At 53.8% G+C, this 26,246-nt stretch overlaps 1 protein-coding gene across 13 annotated transcripts in view; it reads left to right on the top strand.

Annotated features, from left to right (window-relative positions):
• LOC133348392 (homeobox protein cut-like 1) overlaps nucleotides 1-26,246 on the top strand; it is a 195,416-nt gene that overhangs the window by 49,571 nt on the left and 119,599 nt on the right. For 9 of the 13 annotated variants that reach the window (XM_061561171.1, XM_061561176.1, XM_061561177.1 and 6 more), the window contains exon 2: nucleotides 15,151-15,261. In XM_061561171.1, the coding sequence (XP_061417155.1) occupies nucleotides 15,151-15,261 (111 nt within the window). Of the gene's footprint in view, nucleotides 1-11,945; nucleotides 11,975-14,259; nucleotides 14,417-14,627; nucleotides 14,693-15,150; nucleotides 15,262-26,246 lie in introns of those variants that run through there. The other 4 variants (XM_061561180.1, XM_061561181.1, XM_061561184.1 and 1 more) reach the window with 3 other exon arrangements.

Genomic DNA, 26,246 nt, shown 5'->3' on the forward strand with positions numbered 1-26,246 from the left:
TGGGGTTGGCGGGGATGGTGAAAGGGGGGGGGGGTTGTGCGGGGGATGAGAGGGGCGTGGGGGAGGCGGGGGAAGAATGGGGTCACAGGGGAGTGGATTCAGGGAAGGGGAGTTTTCACCGTGGTGAGGTTCCGATGGGGGGTGGGGGGGGGGGGGGTGAGCGTGATGGTGAGGGCACCGAGAGAAAATAGTGAGTGTGGTGAAGAAAATAAAAAGTGAGCACGGTGAGTGTACACAGAGGGTGGTGAGCGTTACGAGGGTACGGACAAAGATGAATCGGGGTGACTGCCCCGGGCCCCGCACTTTGGGGGGCCCACACGGTGAGATTTGCCCCGGGCCCCGCACCCACACCCCCCCACTACCTTCCTCCCCATGGACGGCCCTGATTACACAGAGGTGGTCGGTGCGGTGAGGGTGCATCGGTGGTGTGGTGAGCATGGTGGCGGCGCATCGAGGGTGGTGGTGAGGGGGGAGCGGCAATGATTGTAGTGAGGGTACCATCCACTCCGGTCAGCGTGGGCCGTGAGGGCATAGCCCGAGGGGTGGGAGAGAGGATGCTCGGTGACTGTGCACGTATTCAATCGACGCGCAGGTACATCTCGGTACAGTGTTACTACTCAACCCATCGCACCGTGATAATCGTCGGGTACAATTACGAAAACCACACACGCACACGCCGCGCGCGGCGCGCTCGCTCGAGCGTACGATGGAGCCAATTTCTCCGCGAACCGCGCGGAGAGAGAAGAGCCGTCGCTCGAGGGGGCCGGCGGCGTTATCATAAAAAAAAGAGATGCGTCGGCATCGCCCGCGCTGCTGCTGCTGCTGCCACGGGGGGTTCACGAGACACCCGAGACGCACCGCCGATGACACCCGTGGGCCCCCCGTTGGCCTTTGTCGCCGGGTGCCCCGGGTGGGGGGGTGGAGGGGGGGGGGAAGGGCGACGTGTGGAAGGAAGAAGAGAAGTTCACGGAGGCCAAGCGTGGCCTTCAAGGAGAATTCGTTGTCCGCCGCTCAAGATTCTCCGCCGCTCAGAATTCGGCACGTCCCCCCGAATTCTCCCCGTCTCTCGAAACCAAAACAAAAAAAACACGTGGAGCCGACGCTTTGCAAAAAAACACCGTGTGTAGGTTTTTGTTTGTTTGTTTGTTGACGTGAAAAAGAACCAGTTTTGAGTCAAATGCGTTGGTGCAGTCGATGCCGGAGCACAGTAAGGGAGAGGGTTGGATTTGAAATTATATATTTTATTTCTGTTGCCTTTATTCGGACATGCTCGGCGTTGCGGCTTATTGGCTGCAGTCCTCCACTTAACGCCATCATCGCAACCATCCTCCAGCCAGCATCATCTCCCCGCCACCCCCACCATGCCTCCTCCCGTCCCACGTAACCCCGAGCCAGCCGCCCCCTCCGCCCCTCGTGCCGTCTGGCCTGGAAGAGGCCTGTAACCGGGTCAACCCGAGGGCATTCGCGGGGGAAGGGGGGGGGGCAGTCGGGTCAGGTCTGTTGTGGCAATTCACACTCGACTGTCGTGGTGAAGTATGGTCAGACGACTCCCACGACCCCCCGCACCGCACGGGGAGACCCTCATTCAGCAGTGGAATGACAAAAAGGGGAGGGGGGGGGGGTGCATGTATTTTTTTTTTGGTGGACGAATGAACGCTCCTTTTGCAGCAACGTCTTAACCCCCCAACATGTGTACGCACCTGTACGCATCTGGCTCGTAGCCTCTACAGACTGTTGGGGCATCAGCTGTTAGTGAGCCTTCATTCAGCAGCGGATCGACAAAGGGAATAAAACTCGCGCACACGGGGTAGGTGCACCCAGGAGGTAATGACAGTCGTCCTATCAGGATGACGATGGTGGCGATGGTGATGGTGATGATGATGGGCGTGGTAGCGTTCTTGGTTCATGGGTTCCGATGACCTGCAGGTCATCGATTTTGCGGATCGCGTTGATCTTGTGAAATTTTGCCGAACCTGCTGCTGCGCCGCCAGGTGGCCAGGAGAGGGCAGCGCCGCGGCTGGGTTCATGAACCCATCCGTGCGGCGAACCTTTGACAATGGGCGACCGGGAACCTCAGCAATCATGGTGGCAGCACGTTCGGGGCATGCCTGCCGATTAGTTCTTGAGTGTTTTCTCCTCGTGTATTTAGTGCTTTTCTCCGGGTATGCTGGCTTCTTCCAAATAATCATTTTTTTTAAATTACGTCCAAAACCCTCCTTAAAAAAGTGTCCTTTGAGACTCAGTGAGGCTGCAATAGATACGTAAATTACATTGTTGCTTGCAATCGTTCCTCACTATAATTATTACGCTTGATTACCCAGGAAAGCTCTCGCCGTGTCTCGAGACTTTTTTTTTAATCCAGGAGGGTCCTACCAAGTTTGTTTCCCCCCCCCCCCCCCCCCCCTGCAAGTCACAGGGCGATGATGTTCCTGCCGCTGTGCCCGTTCCCTAATTGAGTCCTTCGCAGGGAATGTTTTGTTTGTTTCCAGCGTTGGGATGTTTGACCGACACCGATTGCGTATATTTGGTCGTGTTCAGCCTATCTGATGCGCGATGGCACGGTGATGTTTTGGTCTGAACAACATCGCGATCGGCTACGACCGTCCGGCCGTGATCACGATGGTGTCGATGGAACTTTAGGGATTGATGCGAAGGTGATTGCGATGACTACGGCAGCGACGATGACGACGATGACGACGACGACCCCCGTGCCCAACGGGACACCGTCAGGTGTCTCCACGGACCATCTCATCAAAGCAAATCGTGGAGGAAAAGTTATAATTATTTGTACATAATACGCGGCAATAACCATTAACGCTTTTTCATTCGGTCTACCTCGGGGCTGAATTATTTTCCGCTCTCTCTCCCGCCCGCCCGCCTGCCCGCCTCTGAAACTTTTTGTTCGCATGATTACGCCGATTACCGTTATTATTCTTTCTTCTCTAAAAGTTTTTTTTTCTTTCAAATCTTAATCCCGACGAAGTTCCAGCACCACCGGATGCGCGCGATGAGTTTGATCCCAGGTCCCGTGCGCCGAGGGCAAGCCCCCCCCCCCCGCCCCCCCCGACTAATTAGCGCACTCGCCCTTTCCACCAAGTCGCCCTCCCATTCTCCGTAATCCGCGCATTAATAAATCTCTTCCAGTCCCCCGGTCACATCAAACGGCGTTGCATACATAAAAAGAAACGAATGAAAGGGAAATAAGAGGACGAAGAAGAAGAACGTGGGGGGTGTGGGGGGTGGGGGGGGTGAAAAGGTGATGGGGGGGGTCTAAAACTTCACCCAACGTTGCTGTGCCATCCCCTCAAGGCAACCACCAGCAACAGCAAAGACAAAGATGCCCTCCACACCCGTGTAGCCTTAACAGACTGTAGGGGCAAGTGCTGTGAGCGAGGAGCACCTACTAGGGCTGGCACGGCACACGAGGGGGTGGGTGGCCAGCACCACGCCCGGCCGTCTTTGTTTCTCCAGCAGCGATGTTTACACACCGCACCAGCTACTCATTTGAGACCGAGTTGACCTAGGGGAGGCCCAGGACCGGTTGAGATAATCGTCACTGGTGTTGGCCGTGAGCGGGAATGGTAGTGCAGCCACCGCTCGCCACCAGCAGTAGCACCACCAGCACCACCACCACCAGGAAGAGCAGTAGCATCACCACCACCACCGTGAACAACAACAGTAGCACAATCAACACCACCGTGGCCACCGCCACCACAACCGTTACTACCACCGCCACCACCACCAGCGTCACGAGGCACCAGTTCAACTCCCACCAAGCACCACCTCACCCCTGTCTCAACCCATTCAGCCCCCCCACACCTCCCTCCCTCCCTCTGAACCCTTCAAATCCCAACGTTCAACCCACTAATCTCTCCTGCCGAGGCAGGAGAGAAAAAACAAACCCAAGAGCCTAAAATTGGCTCAGCTCGGTCATGAGAAGGTTTGCGTTAATGTCTGGAAATTGGTGCCCGCGGCAAACGAAAAATACTTAAACGTGCAGCGAGACTCGGACGCACGCCAGCCGCGCTGGTGCGCTAGAGGAGGGAGGCCCTCTCTGCTGCCACGTGCGCTCAGTTGCCCGTCAATACGCGTGCGTGACACGTCTGTGTGTTTGTTGTGCGTGCGCGTCAATTGGCGCGTGGTGTGCTCGGTGCGGTGTGTATGAAACATCGCCGCTGGGGAGAGGTGCTGGCCACCCACCTCTACCTCCTCGTGGGCTGAAATAAAAGGTGTTCGCTAACAGCACTTGCCCCAACAGTCTGTTATAAGGCTATGCAGGGGATCTTTGCCTTTGTGTGTGTGTGAAATTGTGAGTTAATGTGTGAATGAGTACATTTGTAATTGTGCGTTTGTGTGAATGAGCGTGTGTGTGTGAATGTGTTTGTGTGAATGAGCGTGTGAGTGTGAATGTGTTTGTGTGAATGAGCGTGTGTGTGAATGTGTTTGTGTGAATGAGCGTGTGTGTGTGTGAATGTGTTTGTGTGAATGGCTGGATGAATGAGGGTCTGAGCGAGTGAATGACGGGCGTGGTGCCGGCCTTCATAGGTGCTCGCGAACAGCACTTGTCCTATAAGTATGTCGAGGCTGTATGGGGGATCTTTGTCTGTATGCATGCTTCTGTGGATTCACTGTGTGCGAGTGAGTGTAAGTGTGCGAGCGTGTGTGTGTGTGTGTGCGCTTCCGTGCGTGTCCGTACGAGCACGCGTGTGCGAGTGTGTGTCTGTACCGGCATGTGAGTGTGTGTATGTGCGCGTGAGTGAGTGAGCGAGTGTGTGTGTGCATGAGCTTGTGTGTGCGAGTGAGTGTCTGTATGCACGGGTGTGTGTGTGAGCGAGCGTATGTGTAAGTGCGTGTGTGCGTGAGCGAGTGTGTATTTTTCGCAGTATGAGATTTCGCCTGGGCGTGGTGCTGTACAGGAAGTTGGCACCACCCGATAATTTAGCGTAATAGGCGGCGTAATTGATTTAGCAAACATGGGGACGGACTAATGATCATTACAAATGATGTCAGCCATCCGCTTCAGGAAGGGAAATCAACGTGAATGGCTGATATTGCTGTAATTAGTCTGGCGTCTGCGTGCCTAACTTCTCTGCACCCCCCCCCCCCTCTCTTACCGCCTGCCCCAAAAAAGAAAAATATAAAAAAAGAAACCAATAGAGAAAGAAAAATCGACGTCTTTGAGCGAAAGTAAATGTTTGTTATTTTTGGCGTTTGCCTGGCGAGGTTCTTGTGAGTGGAGTAGCAGCAGCGGCAGTGCGATTTTTTATTTTTTTCCCTCGTGGGTGTTATTTTCTTAAGTTAAAACTCATTCACAAACGGTGTATACTTCTTAAAAATAATACGTAGATATTCTTTTTTTAAAAACCCAGATTATCGCAATCTGCTTCGGATGCGACGGAAAAGACGAGCGAGATGAAGGCTGCTTGCGATCGGCGGTGGCGTCGGCACGGGTTAGCGCACAACGCTAAGTGAGAACCAAGCGACCCGAGTTCGATTGCCGGCGACGGCGGCTAACCTCTGATCTCAGAGACCTCCCAGCCCCCCGATCCGCCCTGACCGACGCGGGTGAAGTATGGTCAAACAGCCCCCATTGGGGTGGGTGAGATATCCCTCGCTCGGCAGTGGATGGACAAAAGGGCTGTAAGGGATTATAATTACCGCGCATGTTTCCACCCGTACGTGTGCGCACAACGACGGTGTTTCCATTTCACTTTGAACTCTGTGGCCGTCGAAACAGAACGTGTTATAGCCCATTGTCAATCCACCGTTGGATGAATGGTTTTTTTTGCGTTTAATTTGCTGTCCTTCCCCCCCCCCACGCACCTCCGATGAGCACGGTCGGCCACGCCAACACGTGTTACTCTACCTGGTGGTGTGCGGGTTGGGTGGTGCGGTGCTGGGCTGGGTGGTGCGGTCCTGGGCTGGGTGGTGCGGTGCTGGGCTGGGTGGTGCGGTGCTGGGCTGCTGTGGATCGGGATGAGCGGTGTGGTTGGGTGCTGCTGCCCATTCTTCACCCGACGGGAGAAATCCGTCGCGAGCGCGGCTCCGTTCACGCGGTGCCCGTCCGGAGCGTGTCAACCACCAACTTACCGCCAGGCGGGCTCCACGCCACAGTCCGTAACCGGTGCCCCGTGTTCGTTCGGAGCCGTGGTGGGGGGGGGGGGCAGCGGGTCGGGGCGAGGGGGAGTGGAGGGGGTGGCGTGCAGGGGGGGGGGGGCGCACGAGTCCTCGCAACGAGCAGGAAAAACAAGGGTCGCGTGAGTGAGTTCCAACACATTTCCTCGAATGAGTCCCAGCGTCTCTTGGTTGACCACCTCAGCGGTATGAAGCCTAGAAACCCTCCGACTGCCCTCGCTGGTGGCGGTGGTGTGGTGACCACATTGATCGGACGATATTTCGTCTCTGTAGTTTTACCTTTTTAAGGGGGCGTTTTGGGCTTTTTTCCGTATTATGCACGCGTTGTTTTAGTAGGTTTTAGGCCATGGGATAATTGGTTAGGGGGGGGGGCGGAAGCCCTTAGTTATTTTGATGCGTTTGTTTTACTTTCAACTTACACACGTAGCAATTTGGGTTAAATGCCCTTGTAAAAAAAAAAACCCCCATAAATGTTGTGATTAATCGGGGACGGTTCACGGAAATTAGAAATAATGTCGCAGCGGAGCGTTTTGCGCGTTATGCGTAAACCGCAGCGGAGCAGCTATGCGGTGTCCTAAAATCTTGTTTAAAACTATTATGCGCGGATTAAAACTACGTGTCCTGTAAGTTTTAATAAACGATTTAAGAGGCAATTTTGCTCAAAGTTCACTGCCGGGATAATTATTTTAAAGGGGTGGAGGGGGCGGGTGTAATACGCCCGTTATGGATGGGGGGTGTCTTTTGGGGTTGGCGTTGCGATTTCACAAAAAAAATCACAGACAATTCCCTCACCGTCGAGGTTAATTCTGAAATGAAGGGACGCCGTGGTAATGATGGTTTAACTCGACGGAGAGGCGGGGGGGGCGATGGCGTGAGGTTTGGGGATCAAGTGAAGTGTGGCCCTTAGAACGGTGGCGGCGAGCGGCAAGGCTGCTTGGTTGGTGTGGGGGGGGGGGGTGGCGTGCCCCCCCCAAACGGAATTTCTGCTTCGGGGGTTCCCAATGGGTACAGAAGAAGAACTCGGGATTCGTAATCTTAGTTCTTTCGGTAAAGTCACGTAGGTAAAAAATGAAATTAAAATTAATAAAAATAAAATGATGCAGCAAATCTGGCTGTGACGGTCCCACCTGATGACGGAGACTTGTGTTGCCTCCGAAACGTCGTGATTTTTATTTTGAATCCTTGCAGTCACGAAAGCTTCAAATCTAGAATTAAGACCTCGGGAGTTTCGTTTTTTTTGCGAATGTGATTTTTATTGTCTTCCCTTTACCCTCTGCTTTACACGCGGTGTATTGGAGGGGGGGGGGCTGCTTTTGTTGTTGTGTTTTATTTTTTGTGTGTTTTTTTTAAAGAGCTGTTAATTAGTGGCAAATTACACGCCATAAAAGTTTTTACGAGCGGCTTAGCGGAATGAACCAGATTTAAACGATCTTCTCGGTGCTGGTATTTAGGGAGATGGAGATGGAGATCGTTTGCAGGAAGAGTTGTTAATGAAACGATTACTCGGCATCCCGGAGAATGACACGCGCTCGTGATTGTTGAGTCTGCGTGCAATTCGGCGCATAATGCACAAAAAATGAGCGCCATCTGGTCTGGGTGGTGACATTGGTTGCTGGTGGTGGCAATGTTGGTGGTGGCGGTAGCCAGTGGTGGTGGGGGTGGCAGTGGTGCCAGTGGTGGCAGTGGTGTTGGATGGAGGTGTGGGCAATGGTGGAGCCAAGATTTTCAGGTAGGGGGGGCAACCCCTCCAGCAATGAAATATTTTAGGAGTTGTTCGTAAGGAGTTGTCCCTTGCTTTTTATTCGACGCGTGTGCGGCGATGGCGCAGCCATCGATCGAGGGTCGAATTCGAACCGCGTTGTGTGATCGGCATCGCGCTCGCTGAAGGTGTTTGCCTTCAGGGAAGTCGTGCACTGTATACGCAACTGCGCACAATTCTGAGTCACTTATAACTGCTTTGCCGTTACTTATTGCCAATTATGGGCTCAGACTATTGTCCTATCATCTCATAGAGTTCCTGGCACGTAATAATATGCTACACAGTGGCAGTGGGGGTCGCAAAATGCCGATTTATTACCAAGTGGAGAGACTTTGACTGCGGAGGGAGCTGGTAGGAACGTTGGGTTGCTCGGTCAATGGCCAGGGTCAACGGCGGCGTGGTGTATTCCACAAATATGCCCGACTGTGAGGGCGGGCACAAGCCGGCGTGAGTAGGTTAAACGGTGAGTTTTACAAGGGCACCACGGGGTGACCAGCCCCTCCCCACCCAGCCCCACCCCTCCCACCCCCCACCCAGCCCCACCCTCCCCACCCAGCCCCACCCAACCCAGCCCCTCCCTGCACGACGGACACAATAATCCCCTGTGGGCTGGTGTAACCAGGAGGTTCCTACCAGTATTAACATTACATTTGTTATCATGTTACAATGTAGTTTTATCCGTTCTTTTTGTCCATTAAAAACGACAGTCCCATATAAATGTTAAAAACTTTTTTGAAGCACCCTGTACATTTGGGGACTCAGTGAGACTTTCCCAGGGTCCATCGAAGAGGCTCCATCTACATTTGTAGGCCTCTTGTCACTTCACTGCTGGATGAGGACCCTCCGCCATACGACGGTGGGGCTAATTTGACCTCGCCGGTCACTGCAGTGTGTTGAAGGCCGCCTTCGAAGGCCGCCGTAGCCCCGCGACAGCGTGGCGGTCACCCATCCAAGCGACCTGCAAGGCCCGACCGCCGCTTTTCGGCTTCTGCGATCGGACGAGATCGGGCACATTCTGATCGTTGAAATTGTTTGGCAACAGCACACATTGTCTTCTATGCTTTTAAGATAGGAATCAAAAAGGCCCCTCGGATGCTCTGGTTCCGGTCTTTTAGTCGTCACCAAGGGCCAGGGCCAAAACTCGCGGAGAAAGTGGGCGGCCTTCAGTGTGCGTGGTGCTCGCCTGTAGAACAGGCCTGCCAGGGGATCTGAGGGCTTTGCAATCATTAAGCAATTTTAAGTTAAATCTAAAAACTTACATTTTTAAACTTGCTTTTACTTAAGATTCTTTTATAGTGTTATATCTATTTTTTAATATGCCTCCGATAGCAATTTATTAGAATGCTATTTTGTTTTGTATGGAAATTGCTTTTATTGTTCTTGCGATTTAGTCTTTAAACAATGTTTTCTTTTATCTGTACAGCACTTTGAATTGCATCTTTTGCACGAAATAGTGCTATAGAAGGAAAGACTTGATTGATTGATTGATTTGGGCCGAGGGCTGTAAGCGGGGCGTCTTCTTTTGAGATGGAATTCCGACCACACGGAGCCATCCGCCGGGAAACGTCGGCGTGAGGAATTGATGATACGGTGAGCTGCTGAGGGGAGCAGTGGCGCGGAGTTGCCCCGGCTAGTGTGCGGGTAACGCGCGGATTATTTGGAAGCACCGCCCTCCCCATCTTTGTGATGTCGTCGATTATTCTCTCGGTTTGGCTCGGAGTGAAAGTTTAACTCGGCGCAGTTTCATATTTATATATATATAAATAACTGAACACAAATGTTTTTTTTACATTTTTTTACTCACCTTCCCCTATTCCGCGCCTTCCCGACTAATTTCATTTTTCAAACGGTTTTTAATTACTCCACCGGCTCACAGAGCGGCGGTGTGGGGCTGGCGCTTTACGCGAAACAGGGCGCACTTTGACGGCATTTCTGTGGGACGTGCTTGCGCGCTCAATGGCCTGGCTCATTCGCGACAGTGGCAAACGCGCGGTCACTTACGGAGCGTGGGGGGGTTGGGATGGGGGGGCGAGGGAAGGGTCGGGGAAACCGTCAAATTGCACGGGAGTGGCCGGGTTGTGTCGCACATAATCGAAAATCGCTCCACCGCAGAAAATCGTATTCGCCGTTATCACGACAAAAACTTTTTTACCGATAAAAAAAAAAACGACAACCCCCTTTGTGAATCCACCGGTGGATCAAGGCCGCCCCCCGCCACGCAGTGTCGGCCGCGTGGCTTGTTTGCCCATACTTCACCACGCCGGCCGGTGCGTGGCGGTGGGTGGCGGTGGAGGCATCGGCCGCCACTGATGAGAGCCGTGGCCGCGCAATAAAAAAATGTCTCCGTCGTTGCATTTACGCGCCGTTCAAATGCGCATCCCCAAGGTTTGGAGTCGTTCAAGTGAGGACCGCTTGTTTTCCTCTGCTGAACCAAACCAGCACAGCTGTATTCCGTATTGTGTGTCTCTAGTGCCTCTTCATATTGTTGTTATTTTTTTTATTTCAACCGTTGCCTTGAGCCCTCCCCTTCAGAGATGTGGCCTCAGCCGCTACATATCTCTTTGTGTAGCGAGCAGCATTTTAAATTGTCTGCACGATCCTTTCTTTGTGTTGTGGTTTAAAAAATAAAATGCAACGATCTGTTCGTTGACGTGCCCTGCCTCGGCATTTTGGTCCTTGCTTACAGCCGCGCGGTAATTCCTGAGTTCCACAGCAGCCTTCATAACCGCCAATGATGTCCAATTCTTCCATAACCGAGTGCAGCTGTCGTTATCCAAACTCGCCCGCTGCTGTGAAGTGAACAACACGGATGTGACGAGACAGTTTCATCCATGATTCAAACCGAGTTGTATGCACGCGCTGAATCGTGCACTTGCGAATTAGACCTTTACGACGAATGCAAATTGAATACCTACGTTACATTCACCCTAAACTGTGCAAACGGAACAGAGGCTATTTGAGACAATACAAATGAGATGGTTAAAAAAGACAAAAAATTCCACGTTGTTCAAATTGTTGAAATTAATGCAATCCAGCGGTTGGGGTGGTTTAGACAGTGCGGCGTTTGAGGCGGTTGAGGCGTTTGAGGCGGTTGAGGCGGTTGAGGCGGTTGGAGTGGTTAAGGTGGTTAAGGTGGTTAAGATGGTTAAGATGGTTGGGGCAGTTAAGGTGGTTGGGGCGGTTAAGGTGGTTAAGGTGGTTGAGGTGGGTGGGGCTGTTGGGCGGTTGGGACGGTTGGGGTGGTTAAGGTGGTTCAGGTGGTTCAGGTGGTTCAGGTGGTTGAGGTGGTTCAGGTGGTTGAGGTGGTTGAGGTGGTTCAGGTGGTTCAGGTGGTTGAGGTGGTTGAGGTGGGTGGGGCGGTTAAGGTGGATGGGGCTGTTGGGCGGTTGGGGTGGTTAAAGTGGTTAAGGTGGTTAAGGTGGGTAGGGCGGGTGGGGCGGTTGGGGTGGCTAAGGTGGGTGGGGCGGTTAAGGTGGGGTGGCTGTTGGGGTGGTTGGGTTGGGTAAGGTGGGTGGGGTTGTTGGGGCTGCTGGGGTGGTTGGGGTGGTTAAGGTGGTTGGGGCTGTTAGGGCTGTTGGGGCTGTTAGGGCTGTTGGGGCGGTTGGCTTAGGGATGGGGCTGAATTGTGCCGAGTGGACATCAAGAATCATGTGACACCATTCACAGGAGTTGGCCATTGTGTTGCAGGGGGTCATGGCCCAGTCCCTAAATGTGCGTGGCCTCAGCGCGGGCCAGAGAAGCCTCCATTCACCTAACAATGCCGCCCTTTCTCTTACAGCACCGTGTTTGGTTTGGCACACCGTAGAATCCTACCATTAATACGTTTGATTAAAACCGAACGCCTTTAATATACCGTGGCCGGGTATATACCGTCTTAAAAACAGTGAATCAATTATCTTATTTTTATACGTTGCGTGCCATGTCCGCGGGAGCTTTTGATAGATTTGTGATTTTTTTGTTGTCATTCATAATTCTTAAACCATTTGTTTTTCTTTACGGCAGTTCACGTTTCGCCACTTTGCCAACGACCGCCCCGGGGGGGGGGGGGGGGGGGGCTGGAATCTCAGCACCGGGAGCACGGTGAGAGAGAGTGGGCCCCCTTGTGTGCCCGCTGACATTGCGTTGGCGCACGTGGCCGCCGCCGCCGCCGCAGTGGTAGTTTTCCACAAACACCGCGATTGTCCCAGTGTGGCGCGCCCTCACGTGTCCTGGTGCCTGTCTGGTGTGTAAACGTCACCGCTAGGGAGACAAAGGCGGCCGGGCGTGGTGTTGGACACCCCCCCCGCCCCCTCCTCATGTGCTGTGCCGGCCTTCATAGGTGCTACTATTTGTGAGCAACACTTGCCCCAAAAGTCTGTTCGGGCTATACGGTGACCAGAGTTCGATTCCCGCTCACAACCAACAACATTGACGAATATTTTGCACTGGTCCTGGGCCTCCCCTACGTCAACTCGGCCATAAATGAGTACCTGGTACAGTGTGGGGAGACAAAGACGGTCGGGTGTGGTGTTGGCCACCCGCCCCCTTTGTGTGCCATGCTCGTGAACAACACTTGCCCCAACAGTCTGTTCTGTATGCATCATTGGGAGTGATGCAGTGGTTAGCATACCAGTGCGATGAATCTTGCCACCCGAGTTCGACTCGCAACCGGGCTCTAGAAGCCCTATCGGAAGCGGTTCTGGGCCCCCACTAGGTCGACTCCGCCAAAACCTGTGTGGTCTGTAAGCATCAGCGCTGGGGAGAACACAGGCAGCCGGGAATGGTACTGACCATACTACAGCCCCAAAAGTCTGCAGGTTACACGTGGAGGTTAGGGGGGGGGGGAATCTTTGTCTATGGGAACAAAGTGTGTTAAACTGTGTTAAACTGTGTTAACGAGATGGAGCAGGCGCGCGTACAGAGTTGCCGCTGGTGAACGCGCGTCTGGAAAGCCGCTGGGGCTGATCGAGACGGCGAGAGACCTTTTCTTGTGTTTCTCCTTTCCCTCCGCGGTTAGATGGATTTATTTATTTCATTCACATTGAAACGCACAATCGGCGCCGTAATTATAAAGTGTGTGCCCGGGTGAATTGCACGCGGTTCTCAAAAACCTCCCCGACTGCCACTTTTAGAACACGAAGCGGAGGGGGGGGGGTCTGTCCGTCGCGATTCCGCGGGAGTTTTAATTTAAACGGCGCGAGCGTTAATAGCGGTGTTACGTCGCGAAGCCGTCAAAGCTTTGTTCTTTTGGAGATTGCTTAAAAAAAAACTTTATTTCCCTTCTGCACGGAACAGATTGAGAGATTTTTTTGGTGTTTGATCCCCCCCCCCCTTCCCCCCCCCCCATTAGCGCACGATCTCCATGTTGAAGACGGAACTGTTCGTTCGCTTGAAAATGTTTCAATTAAACTTCCGAAAACGCCGTGAGAAAAAGTTATTACTGAGTAATTGCGCGCAGACACGTCGAGCTAAAGTGTTGGCACCAAGATATTAAACGACGTTATTAAAAATGCGACGACGTGGATTTAAAAAAAAACTTCTCTCCATCCCTTGTCTCTTCACTCTGCTTTTTTTTAAATTTATTTTTCCCCCCCGGGCAGAGCAATGGCTCGCGAACTTTTATTTTATTTTACGATGGCTCGCGAACTTAACAACGTAGTTTGCGCGGCGTTGTTGCCGGCACGCGGACGGACGGTCATTACCACGGCGGAACTCAGAGACGCATAAATTGATGAGCGGCGGTGGCTCATTCGTTACCCAATTTAAATTCAGTGGACGCGAATGAACGTCGAACAGTCGGGGGATGTCTCTCCCCCGTGTGTAGCATTTAATGGCAGTTTTTGTCATCCGCCCGTTGGGCATAAAGGTTTTAATTTTGTGGGTCTGGCAGGACTAGCAGTGGATGTTATCTCGACCAAGATTGTTTGTAATGGCAAGGGCGATACTGGGTTTTTTTTCTTACATTAAACAAAAAGCTCGGGATGACATAAAAAGAATTGGCCAAACACCGCAAAGCAGCAGCCTGTTAAAAAAAAAAACTGTCCGAAAGAAGACTTTGGCGAGACTTTCCCGCGTGATGAAGATGTCTCGTTGCGCGGGGCTGCGTTAGGAGCGCTGGGTACGATGGAGATGCGCAACGTGAAATGCAGACGCGCGCGCGTGTGTGCGCAGGGGGCAAACGCCGCTGCGATTGAGAGATGATCTCCGCTCGAGTTGCTTCCTCCTCCTTGTTAATGCTGTAAATTCCTCCTACGCCAAATTCTCCGTCACAAGTCACCGGTTAACCCTACCTCCCTCCCTCCCTTCCTCCTGCCCCCACCTCCCCATGTGTGCCGCCCCTTACGACCTCCTCCTCCTCCTCTCCCACCCTTCACCCCATAACGGCTGCCCCTCCTCCTCCTCATCCTCCTCCTCCCCAACCGCCCCCCGAGCATTTTATTACTCCCGCTGCTCTCTTTCAACCCCGACGCTCTCAAAAATGCTTTCCTGTCCCGTTCGGTAACCATTTATGGTTTTGCCGCGCTAAATCTCCAGCGCGTCCTGGTATGTCGTGGCGTTCCTTCGCGCCCCGAACGTCTCTCGCGGCGTCGTCCGTGTCGGTGCGGAGAGAGACGACCCCCCCCTCCCCTGCCCTGCTCCTTCCCCCTCGGGGTCGTCGGTTGTTGCGCGGGCAGTGGCGTGGGGGTGCCGGGGAGTTGGGGGTGGGGGGGCTGGTGGGGGTGGTGGGGATGGGGAAGAGATTCCGAAGGGAATGCCGCTGCCGCCGCCGCCGCCGTCATCTTGCCCGGGCAGAACTCGTGTAAAAACAAAACGGGAGGGGTAAGGAAAGTTTGAGAAAATGCGCTTTGTGAGTGCGCACGCGTGCGGGCGTGCGAGAGAGAGGGAGCCGCTGCCGCCACCGGGGCTTCCCGATGACTTTGACCGAGTTATTATTGCTGCCGAGCGCTTTATTGTTTGCGTGGAGTTTTATGGATTTCAAGCCGGTGATGCTGCCCCCCCGCCCCCCGCCGCCCCCCGCTTTGAAGTTTAAATTCGCTACCGTGCGACATAGTCGGAACGCTCGCGTCGGACTCCGGTTACGATCGCCGCCCGCCTTCGTCGTGACTGAGGCGGGCATCGCGGTGGCCGTGTTCGGCCGCCGTTGAGGAGAGTGAGAGAGATACGGGACGATTTTTGCCGACGATGGTGGCCCATGATGATGATGATGATGGACCTGTTGTGCCATCCCATCCCACGCCCTCCTTTCCCCCCTCTATCCCCGCCTCCTCCTCTGACAGAGAGAACTTAGCGCCACGGCAACGGAGCTGGCCAATCGGCAAGAGGCGAGCGAGCAGTCCCGAAAGCGGCTCATAGAACAGAGCCGGGAATTCAAGCGGAGCGCACCAGAGGTGAGAGGCACGCGCGGTGCAGTCACGCCACACGCGCTCACCACACGCTCACCAAACACTCACCACACTCACACCACACACGCTCGGCGTACTCACACCACACGCTCAGCGTACTCACATCACACACGCTCACCACACGCTCACCACACACTCAGCATACTCACACCACACGCTCACCACACACTCAGCGTACTCACATCACACACGCTCACCACACTCACACCACACACTCAGCGTACTCACACCACACGCTCACCACACGCTCACCAAACACTCATCACACGCTCAGCGTACTCACATCACACTCACACCACACACTCAGCGTACTCACACCACATGCTCAGAATACTCACATCACACACTCACCACACACTCACCACACACTCACCACACTCACAACACCCTCACAACACACTCACAACACACTCACAACACGCTCACCACACACTCAGCACACTCACAACATACACTCACCACACGCTCACCACACACTCAGACCACACACTCACCACACACTCACCACACGCTCACCACACGCTCACCACACTCACGACACGCTCACCACATGCTCACCACACTCACGACACGCACCACACGCACCACACGCACCACACGCACGCATTCCACTCACGACAAACTCGCCCACCGCACACCCACTGCTCATCCACTACGCACACTCATCCACCACGCACACTCATCCACCACGCACACTCATCCACCACGCACACTCATCCACCACGCACACTCATCCACCACGCACACTCGCCGATCACGCGACACACACTGCCCACGTACTCACCGGTCACACTGCACACACTCGCCACTGCTGCGAGACGTTATCTACCTCGACTGGTATACAGGAGGTCGTGGGTTCGATCCCAATGCTGACGCCTGGAAATTTGGAGTTTGCGTGTTATCCCCGTGGTCGTGTGGATTTCTCTCCGGGTCCTCCTATTTTTCCCTTGAAACTTAGAATCATGCATTTCGAGCATAAATGTCCACGTGATAAGCCAGTTCGTTGAGCTTTCGTTTGTGGCCAGGTCACTTCCGAAAAAGAGCAATACAGCTCTGTGGGCCTCACACGCACACACACACAGATGTGCTCATCACACACACATCGGCACATGCATTCATCGGTGACACCGCACACCGCAACCACACCCAGAGCGCACACACACACACCCCACACTTGCCGTGCACTCACCACACGCACACCACCGCTCACTTTACACCCTACTCACCCCACCCTCACGGTCCACTCGTCCCCCTCGTCTACACACCATGCAGCATGCGTGAAGTGATTTTTTGTTCTGTTAGTTTTTTTATTTTAAAGAGGCGGGCGTTCTGGGGCGGCAGTTGTCTCCTTTTTATCGAGCGGCCGCGTTGAAATTTGTCAAAGAGAGGCCACCGCGATTTGGGAGCCACTGAACAAGCGTAAATGTGCGTTGGAGAGTTGAAGCACCTGCCAAGAACACGCTTCGTCAAACGTACAGATTTGTTTTTAATTTGTATGTTTTGTTGTTGTAATTAATTGGCGTGGTTTGTTATTTAAATGTAACAACAACAACAAAACGATTGCGGCAACGTGGGCAATATGGGCAGGTCCCCCCCCCCCCCACCCCTTTTTATCGACGGAACAAAAATAACAATAATTTGTTTTTTAATTTCGCCGCTGCGACAACAAACGGCAACAACGAACGAGAGCGCAACGACATCCCAAAAGGTGCAGCTGTCAAGGGCAGAGTTATACCGACTTAAAAAAAAATAATAGTATTTGCCCACGGAAACCTGCGGAAAATAAAAAGAAAAATCGACGCCCGACCTCGCGCGACAACACCCACACGGTGCCGAAGCCGTCTTCGCTTATTCGCTCGTTTTAATTCATCGCATTGGCGCAAGGCCCCCCCCCCACCCCACAACCGTTGGGGGTCAAGGGACGGATGACGATCTTGGGATAGATGGCGATGGCGATGATGGTGATGAAGAGGAGTTTTGCCGGCGTTGGGAGCGGCGCCTGTCATACGCTCGCTCATAGCTGAACCCGTGCCGCTCCGCCGTGCCGTGCCGGCTTCGGAACTTCTTGGCGGTGCAGTTCCCCCCCAGCCCTCCCCCCACCCCCCCCCCCCTGTTGCTCCCTCTCTCTCTCTCTCCCCCATGGTTGTCGCCCCTCTCGGCGACCACTCGGTGGTTCTCGCTCCCTCGCCTACAGTCACGATCGTCTCTCGTCGGCACGGAGAGTTGAGACGTCGCGAGACGGTGCTCGCTCGGGCCACCGCGCCGCCTCTCCCTCCGGCTGACATCGTGCGACACGGAAGGAGGCTTCACGAGTTGTAGAGAGGCACAATAACTGAGCGGTTTAATCGGCTGGTGGCGTGGGGAGTGCGGTTGCGAGGCATGTGGCGTCTTCTGCGAATAGCGCGCGCCCGTCCGCCCGCTCGCTCGCCTCCCTGCCTGCTCACCCGTACGTACATTCGCACATTCGCTCATTTGCATGCTGGCCTGCTCGATCGTTCGATCGATCGCTTGCTCATTCGCTCGCTCGCTCGCTCGTTTGCTCGTTCGCTCGTTCGCTCGCTCGTTCGCTTGCTTGCTGAGCTGGGTGACTTTGCGAGAGCGACGAGTCAAAGTGACATCGCTCACCGCCTCCTTCGAACATTTTACAGCAAGCGTCTTTTCCCCCAACTTTACTCTGCTGGTGCTTTCGGTGTCGTGTCACAAGTGTCCTAATCGGAGCTTATAACTTTTAAACTTGATGCCTTGGTACAAAAGTACCGTGTGGCGTGTGTAATCGAGAATCACGTGTGTGTGTGTGTACTCTATGGTGGCGTAGTGGTTATGGCGCTGCGCTGCAAGCCCAGCGACCCGAGTTTTGATTCCCGCTCACGGCCACCGGTGACGATTATTTTCACCGGTCCTGGGTCTCCCCCGAGGTCGACTCGGCCTCAAATGAGTACCTGGTGTAGCGGTGTGTAGTAAACATCGCCATTGGGGGAGACAAAGGCGGCCGGGCGTGTTGCTGACCAACCCAACCCCTCGTGTGCCGTGCCGGCCTTCATAGCCGCTACTCGTTAACAATACTTGCCCCAAAAGCCGAGATGGGGGGATTTTTGTTATGTCCGTGTCCGGTACAATTTCAAATCGGCGGTGAGTGAGCAAGGCACAATGGATAAGTGACACGTTGAATGCCCGTGCACTGCGTGACAATGACATTTGTGTGTCCGAGTCGAGCGGTGAAGGGTTAAACTACAGGGCAACTTGGCAGGATCATTACGACGGCGGTGGATTAACCCCCCAAAGAAATAATACGAATCTACCGCGAATTACGTAATTGTATTTGAAGCGTGTACACAATCGCCTGTAGGTTCCTGTGCACAACAGGAACATCGGCAGGTGTTGCAAATGCGTGCGTGGCAGATGACGTACGTTTAATTATACACATAAACCATTACTTATCTGCATCACCAGTCTAGACTCGATGGTAATCCTGTCTTATGTGAGGGAAAAAAAAATGCGTGCGTCCATTGTGTATGCAACGTACAGAGCACACGTTTGTGTGTTCGGTGTACGAACGTGTTCATCCGTGTACGGTGTGTGACCACCGTATGGTTTATACGTAACGTGTGTGTGTGTCTTTGTATAAAATGGAATGAATCCAATATGTGCGAGCTACTTTTTATAATGGTCTCTCTGTGTGTAACACTCATTGGTAATTGCGAATGACCGAGCGAGTGATGTAAATTCCCATTACGTTTCTCAAAGAGGGGCTAGAGGAGCGATGTCACGCTTGGCACTCGCTTTATCGCGGCTGGCTACGTACGGTGCAAAAGAAGCCTCGTGTTTAAACAGGTGACCCCTCCCAACTTTAGCTGACGCCAAAGGTGACAGAAAGCGTGGACGGATGCTGCCCGCGCTCGTGTTTACTCCGCATTGCGGGGGTCCTCGTGAGCCCTCGTTGTTGTGTTATGAATTCTGTGTAAATAAAACGCATTTACAGCCCACGGAAGGGGGGCAGGGGTGAGGTTAAAATGCGGGGACGTGTGTGCTTGTGTGGGGAGCGGTGGCGCAGCGGTTAGCGCTACGCTGCGCTACGAACCAGCACCGGTCTTGGGCCTCCCCTAGGTCGAGGATGTATAAACATCGCCACTAGGGAGACAAAGGCGGTCGGGCGTGTTCCTGGCCACACCAGCCCCTCTTTGCCGTGCCGGCCCTTCATAGGTGCCCGTTAACAGCGCTTGCCCCGACAGTTCTGTTCAGGCTATGCGGGGGATCTTTGTCTTTGTGCCTCAAATGAGTACTGTACCCGATGCGGGATGTGAACATCACCACCGGGAAGACGGAGATGGCCGAGCGTGCGTGGTGCTAACCACCCACCCCGCTCGCTCGTGTGCCGTTCCGGCCTTCGTCGGTGCTTGCGCTCGCCAACAGCACTTTCCCCATCAATCTGTTGAAAATTGTACGCGGGCGGGGGGGGGGGCCCTTTGTCTTTGTGTTGTCGAGTGTGCGTCGCCGCGTGCGGGCTGCCTGCACGTTGTCCTTCCTCGCCCACGCACAACGGCGTCGGCACGGGGGAAACATCTCTTAATGAGCACCCCTTCGACAGAACCTCTAGGATCACACCCGCCGCACTCGCCGCCGCCTCCCCGCTCGCGTGAGCGAGGGAGCGAGGGGAGGGGAGCCACACTCTGCCACCCCACACGCACAACCAAATCAAACCCCCATCACGCACCCACTCGCTCCCACTCTACCACCCACCACCGACCCCCCCTTCCCTTCTCGACGGAGCCACCCACACACGTGGCCGCCCGGCGGGAAGCTCTAGAGGTGGGGAGAGCGAGTGGCCGATTCATTAGGCTGCGTGCCGCTCGTTCCCCTGCGCCGCCTTGTAACAAGCCCCCGGTGCTGCGAAGCTGATTGAGAGGATCAAAACGGGCCTCATCAGAGGTTTTTAACGCATCTCAGCGGAGGCCCGGATAACGAACGGGATTACAACGCCTCTCCCACCCCCCCCCCCCCCCCCGAGTTTCGGAGGAGGGAGAGAGAGGCTAATGTATTAATAAGTACACTTGTGCATTCTCTGACAAGTGAACATCAGTGTTTAAAATAATACACGCGCCGTAATAACGGAAGCGCGTTATTAGCTAATGAAATGCGGAGCTGTGATATAATTTAAAAACCTACTCTTCTCGAAGGCAGATGACGCGCCGTCGATTTTCATACTCAACTCCCCTCCCCCCCCCCGAAAGGGACAGATAACAGAACGTGTAAGTGTGGCAAATAGTTTTTTGTGATTAAATAATGAGCATTTTATTTGAGAAGAGAATCAGCCGTCACGATCTCCTCCTTATTCATCCAGGAGAGTCGCATGTCTCTTATTCAGAAGGGTTGTGGCGGCGGCTGCTGCTGCAACTTTGGGTTTTTATATGTCAGAAGTTTTCAGCCGATTATTGATGCGTTGTGTTTATTATCTCACGTGTGGGAGGAAAAGCTCCCGGAGAAAACCCACGCATGCGAGGAGGGCCAACACGTGACTCCATGAAACCATCCCCCCCACTCTTGTCTTCGAAACCTGATTCGCTCACAAGTGACGGCATCGCATTTATATCACCTCTATTTAAGACCGAAACACAGCAGGAATTCTCTGCAATTCTTGGCTGTTGCATGACGGATGCTGATTGTAATTACCGGCAAAACGTCGTACTCCAATTTGTAAATGTTGTGGGTTTACGCTCCAACACACAAGCGGTGTGCTGAACTAGTAACTAATTGTCATGTTTTGTTCACGTGACAAAACTTACTAATTGGCTGTGTCGGGTGGTGGCAGGTTGAACGACACATTTATATTTACGCATTCTAACACAAAATGAAAAAATAACTGTCATGAATAATATTGGTCGCTAAAGCCTACGTGTTAAACTGACTCTATCCCCGTACCGATGAAAACAGGTGGTGATTAGTCCACTTGCTGTGGACCGCCTTCTCCTGGCGAGCCACGGGGTTACGACTCCTCCTCCTCAACGCCCACGGGAAGGGAGTTTCACAACAATCTTGGTGGCGATGCACCAACCCTTGCTGCTGCTGCTGCTGCCTCCCCAGAGTTGTGGATTGCAGGCACCACTGCCCGGGCTAGTAAAGTAAAGACAAAGATCCCCCGTGTAGCCCTGACAGACTGTAGGGGCAAGTGCTGTTAGCGAGCACCTATGAAGGCCGGCAAGGCACACGAGACGGTGGGTGGCCAGCACCACGCCCTTTGTCTCCTGAGTGGCGATATTTACATACTGCACCAGGTACTCATTTGAGGCTGAGTCGACCTCGGGGAGGCCCAGGATCGGTTAAGATAATCGTCACTGGAGTCGAATCGAACTCTAGTCACCGGGTTCGTAGCGCTGCACGCGAACCGCTGCCCCAACGCTCACCGCTGGTAAAGTGGACACCACCTGATGAAGCTGCACCGTTTGTTTTTCAGGAGATGGCTCTCGTCCTGTGGATAGACTGGGACCTGCCATAGGACCGTGGACTTGCCCACCACTGGTTCATTCTTAACCCTCAATAGTCACGATCCCTTTCATGGCAGCCCTTCGCTTATTTTATTGGTGACTGAATCCATGAATGTAGACGCAGTGATTACCTCGCGCTACACTACGAACCTGGCTTCCCGAGTATCAATTCTTGACCACGGCTAACGTCGGTGACGAGTGATATCTCAACTGGTCCCGGGACCCTGTGGCCTTCACCATTTGGAGAAGTATGGACAAACACCCAATCGTTAAAATTGCATCGGGGAGGCATTTATCCAGCAGAGTATTGACAGCAGAGGCTCGCACCTCCGATTAGCACGGTTGGCGACATTCGGTGCGAAAGAAGTTCAACGTACGATTTATTTTTCATGAATGGCCTCTTTGTTGTTGACCACACCTCTATTACACGTGGTCCCGAGGGAGGGGCACAGCATGGAGATGAGAGAGGTCATGCACCTGCAGGTGACCTCTCTCTCCTGCATCTTCTGCTCCTCCCTTGGCCGCCGAATGAGGATGGAGTTGCTCCTCACCTCGCAACTAGGTGAGCTGAGCCAGCGAGAGATTTTACAAAAACGCCTCGAAGCTCGCCGATTCTGATTCATCGGCGGCGACGGGAGCGCCGATAGCCCTTTTCCACCGGCACATCCGGGCCGAGTCAGCACAGGGGCCCCTCACGGTCCGGGTGGTTTTCCCCACCGGCTGTTTGCCGTTCCGAGCTGGAACCAAACCGTGCTACGCTGGCCTCACGGGACATCCGAATCTGGTTCGGGGGCCGAGCAGGGCCAGGAGGGGCGGGACTAGTGACGTGTCCATGGCACGCGAGGCCGGTACACCGTGAAGACGCGACATCGACGCGCGGTGCGTCTCGTCGACTCGTCAACTGTGACATCGGCCGAAAAGCCAGATTTAGTAACTTGACAGTCATTCTTGCCGTTGGTCGGTGACCTGGCCCGGAGCGATGGACTCTGCTCCACTTGACAACCTGGTTGGATCACGGACGGCCGAATCCCCGGGTTCAAACCCAAAAACGGTGGCGGTTCGGCTGAACCCTGACCCACGAGCCAGCCAGTGGCACTCTCCTCGTCGAGTTTTAATGGGAACGCGGGGATTGTTAGAGTTGGCACCTTCGTTAATTGCCACGCGTGCCGCCCCCAGCCTCTCGCTGTGAGAGAACTCTCCGTGCTTTTTGCGCGTCAACCGTTTGTCAGAGGCGGCGTCGGTGTAAAAAAGAATCTGCATATTAAGAAACTTAAGTTTCTGAGTCTGCCGTTCGCTCTTGTCGGTCACAGGGCTCACGAGGGGTTTCGTTTTACAGGGTCGGGAAACGGTTAGTTTTGAATGGAAGCAACCGGGGTACCTGCGGTGCCTATGATCAGCTATGTACACTAATATGACCTTTGACTTTTGTAAAACAAAAAACTCCACAAGCATCATATTTCACCTCGTCAAATCTTTGGGGCGTTTTAATATTTAACAAAAACCTCTCGACTTTGTCTTACATTTTTTTTTAAGAGATGACAGTAATTGGGAATATTTTTTTTTATATTTAAAATTAATAAACGTGCACGTAGCAAGTTGGGAACAAAGGAGCGCCCCTGGTGGGCCGAGGGGAGTTTTCTGAACCGTTACGTTTCGAGAGCCCCGCGGTAAATTTTTGCGACGCGGCGAAGTTTGTGGTTGCGCCGATGCGGCAGATGGAAGCGCCTGGTGCGGCCGGGTTGAGGAGTCGGCGTGGGGGGGTGCGTGTGAGGTGGGGGCGGTGGGTGGTGGTAGTGGTGGTGGGTGGTGGTAGTGGTGGAGGGTTATGGGGAAATCGACACCTGACATTTCGAGTCGCCGGGCCCCCGCCGTGCAATCATCTCATTCCCCCCCCCACCCCCCGCCTCCCCTGTGCGGCGTATCGCTCATTAACGGAGGCCGTGCGTGACATCACTGGGGTGGTAATCGCACGCAAGCCTCTCCACACGCAGAGGTGTGACTCCGCGTGTGCTCGCCGTTTACGTGGAGATGTGGTGCAGATGTGTGTGTGTGTATGTGTTGTTTGTTCACTGCGCATGCATATTCATGCCTATGCGTACGTGCAGGCGCCGGCTTATTCGGCAATGTCTCGGATTTTTTATTTTTTTTACCCAGTGAGAGAGCCCGCTGTAATAAATAACAGGTCTGTTTTGCAACCTAGAGTGGCGGTCAATTAAAACGAGCACAAATGTCGTCCATATTTTTTTTAAATCTGGAGTTCTTTAACCCTTTTATCACTTGTACCACTCGAACGGTGCTGAGTGTCGCTGGCAGCTTGGCGCTTCGGGCCTCCGACCCCTGCGATGCGTGTCCGTGATGAAGGGCGAGGATGCACGTGAATGCGCAGAAAGCACCACGCGGCCCGAACCCAGAGTCAAAGCTCGCGAAGAAAACGCCGCAAAATGTAACGTAGCCCACGGGACACGATGGGAGTCCAACGCTTTATTTAATTAATTGCGTTGAAACATTTTTTTCTCATTTCTCTCTTCCTCCGTGAAACTTGATCGCCGGTAATTATTACCGGCGCCAATTATTTTAATGGCGAAAAATTGTGAGGGAAATGTGACGGCGTTAGAGCGTAATGAGACTCGCGCGACGGACGCGTGAAATTAGTGACGAGACGACGGGGGAAACGCGGTCAGCGCTGCCGTGAAGTCGTCGTCATCGTCGTCGTCATCGTCGTCACCGTCGTCGTTGTCGTCATTGCGTCACCGTCGTCATCGTCGTCATCGTCGTCACCGTCGTCATCGTCGTCATCGCGTCCTGCCGTGGAGCCACATAGCGGACATCCAGTAATGTTTGACATGTAGCGCGTGGCAAGGTGGGGGGATCGAGAGGATGTCTCTGTGCGTGCGAGTGCGTGCTTGAGTGGGCGCTTGAGTGCGTGAGTACATGAGTGCGTGAGTGAGTGCGCGTGTGCTTCAGTGAGTGCGTGAACCAGTCATGATTGCGTGAACGAGTGCACAAGTGAGTGCGTGCATGCATACGTGAGTGCGTGATTGCGTCAGTGAGTGCGTGCGTGCGTGAGTATCGTCGCTGTTAACCGCTCCGCTCTCCTCTCGGGGAGGGGCCGCCGGACGCTTCTCCGGCCTCTTTAGCTGCGAGCTTCTCTCGGCAACGGATGCTGCTCGTCACATCTGTTGTCTCCCTGAACGTCAAATTGCTGCCGCTGACAGCTTTTAAAAAGAAATTGCCTTGCGATATACCCTCTAGAAAGCGCTTGACAGAATGGGGGAGGTTGGTGGTGTGGGGAGTGTGGGGGGGGGGCGAAGGTTGAGGTTGGGTTAGCAGTAGAGGCGCGATTGTGGTTACGGGACAGCGTTAAGGTTTCCGAGTTAAGGGGGGCAGGGGGGGGGGGGGTCGGGGTATTGTTATCATTGGTGTGAGGGATAGGGTTTGGTTGTTTGGGCTGGAGGTAATGTTCGGATTGGTGTTTGGGATCGGATTGATGTTGGGGTTAGGGTTGGTGTCTGAGATCGGAATCATGTTAACTGTGATGTCAGGAACAAGAATATTGCGTTCAGGTGGATGTTAGGGATTCATTAGGGTGGGGGATAGAGTCGGGAATACGCCAGCGTCTTGAGCCGCCAGCGTTTTGAACCACCAGCGTCTTGAACCACCAGCGTCTTGAACCACCAGCGTCTTGAACCGCCAGCGTCGAGGCTGCTAGCGTCTGGCTCCGCAGCATCCGAGCGTCTGAGCGGCGGCATTTGTTTGGCCGCTTCGCGTTGGGCAGTGCGGAGCGCGTCGAGACGTTTCCGATAAAAACGATCGCGCCGCAGCGTCCGTGCGCGGTGTGCGCCGCACGCACGCACGGATTAACACCTCCCACCCGCTACCCCCACCAACCCCCCCCCCCCCCTTTTTGCCTCCCACACCCCTCCCTCCTGTGCGCGCTGCGCGATGGAAAATTGAGTCTTCTTAAAACATTAAATTAAATAAACTGCTCCGGCTAAACGAATCAAATAAATATCATCGCCCCTCACCACCCCCTACTCTCCCCACCCCTCCCAAAAAAGAAAGACAACAAATCGGGAGAAGCACGTCCGATGTTTTTATATAAACGGACGGAGGGTGGCTTTTCTTCGGGCGTCACGGTTTTTTTGTGTCGCGAGCATAACCGGAATCGGCCGCCAAAAACAGCGAGAGCCGGGCCACCCTGGAAAAAACAATGACGGCGTCCGGGGACTCGCTCACGATTATTAAAGGTAATATATATTTTTAACGTCCAAAAATCGGAGCGGTAATAACATAATTTATTTATCCCAGGACGGCTTTGTGGAATCTAAAGACTCCGTGATGGGATTCTTGTTCGAATCCTTTTAAAGGAGTGTTTGCTTTGCTTTCGTGTCACCGAAACCACCCAAGTACCCGGATGATACTGGGATGCGTTTAACACTCGGATGGGTTAATCAGGAACCCAGCAAATCTCTACGCGATCCACCAGCCATT

The sequence above is a fragment of the Lethenteron reissneri genome, chromosome 27, assembly GCF_015708825.2.
Source record: "Lethenteron reissneri isolate LAM-NWPU_2019-01 chromosome 27, ASM1570882v1, whole genome shotgun sequence".
In the NCBI taxonomy this organism is placed as follows: domain Eukaryota; kingdom Metazoa; phylum Chordata; class Hyperoartia; order Petromyzontiformes; family Petromyzontidae; genus Lethenteron; species Lethenteron reissneri.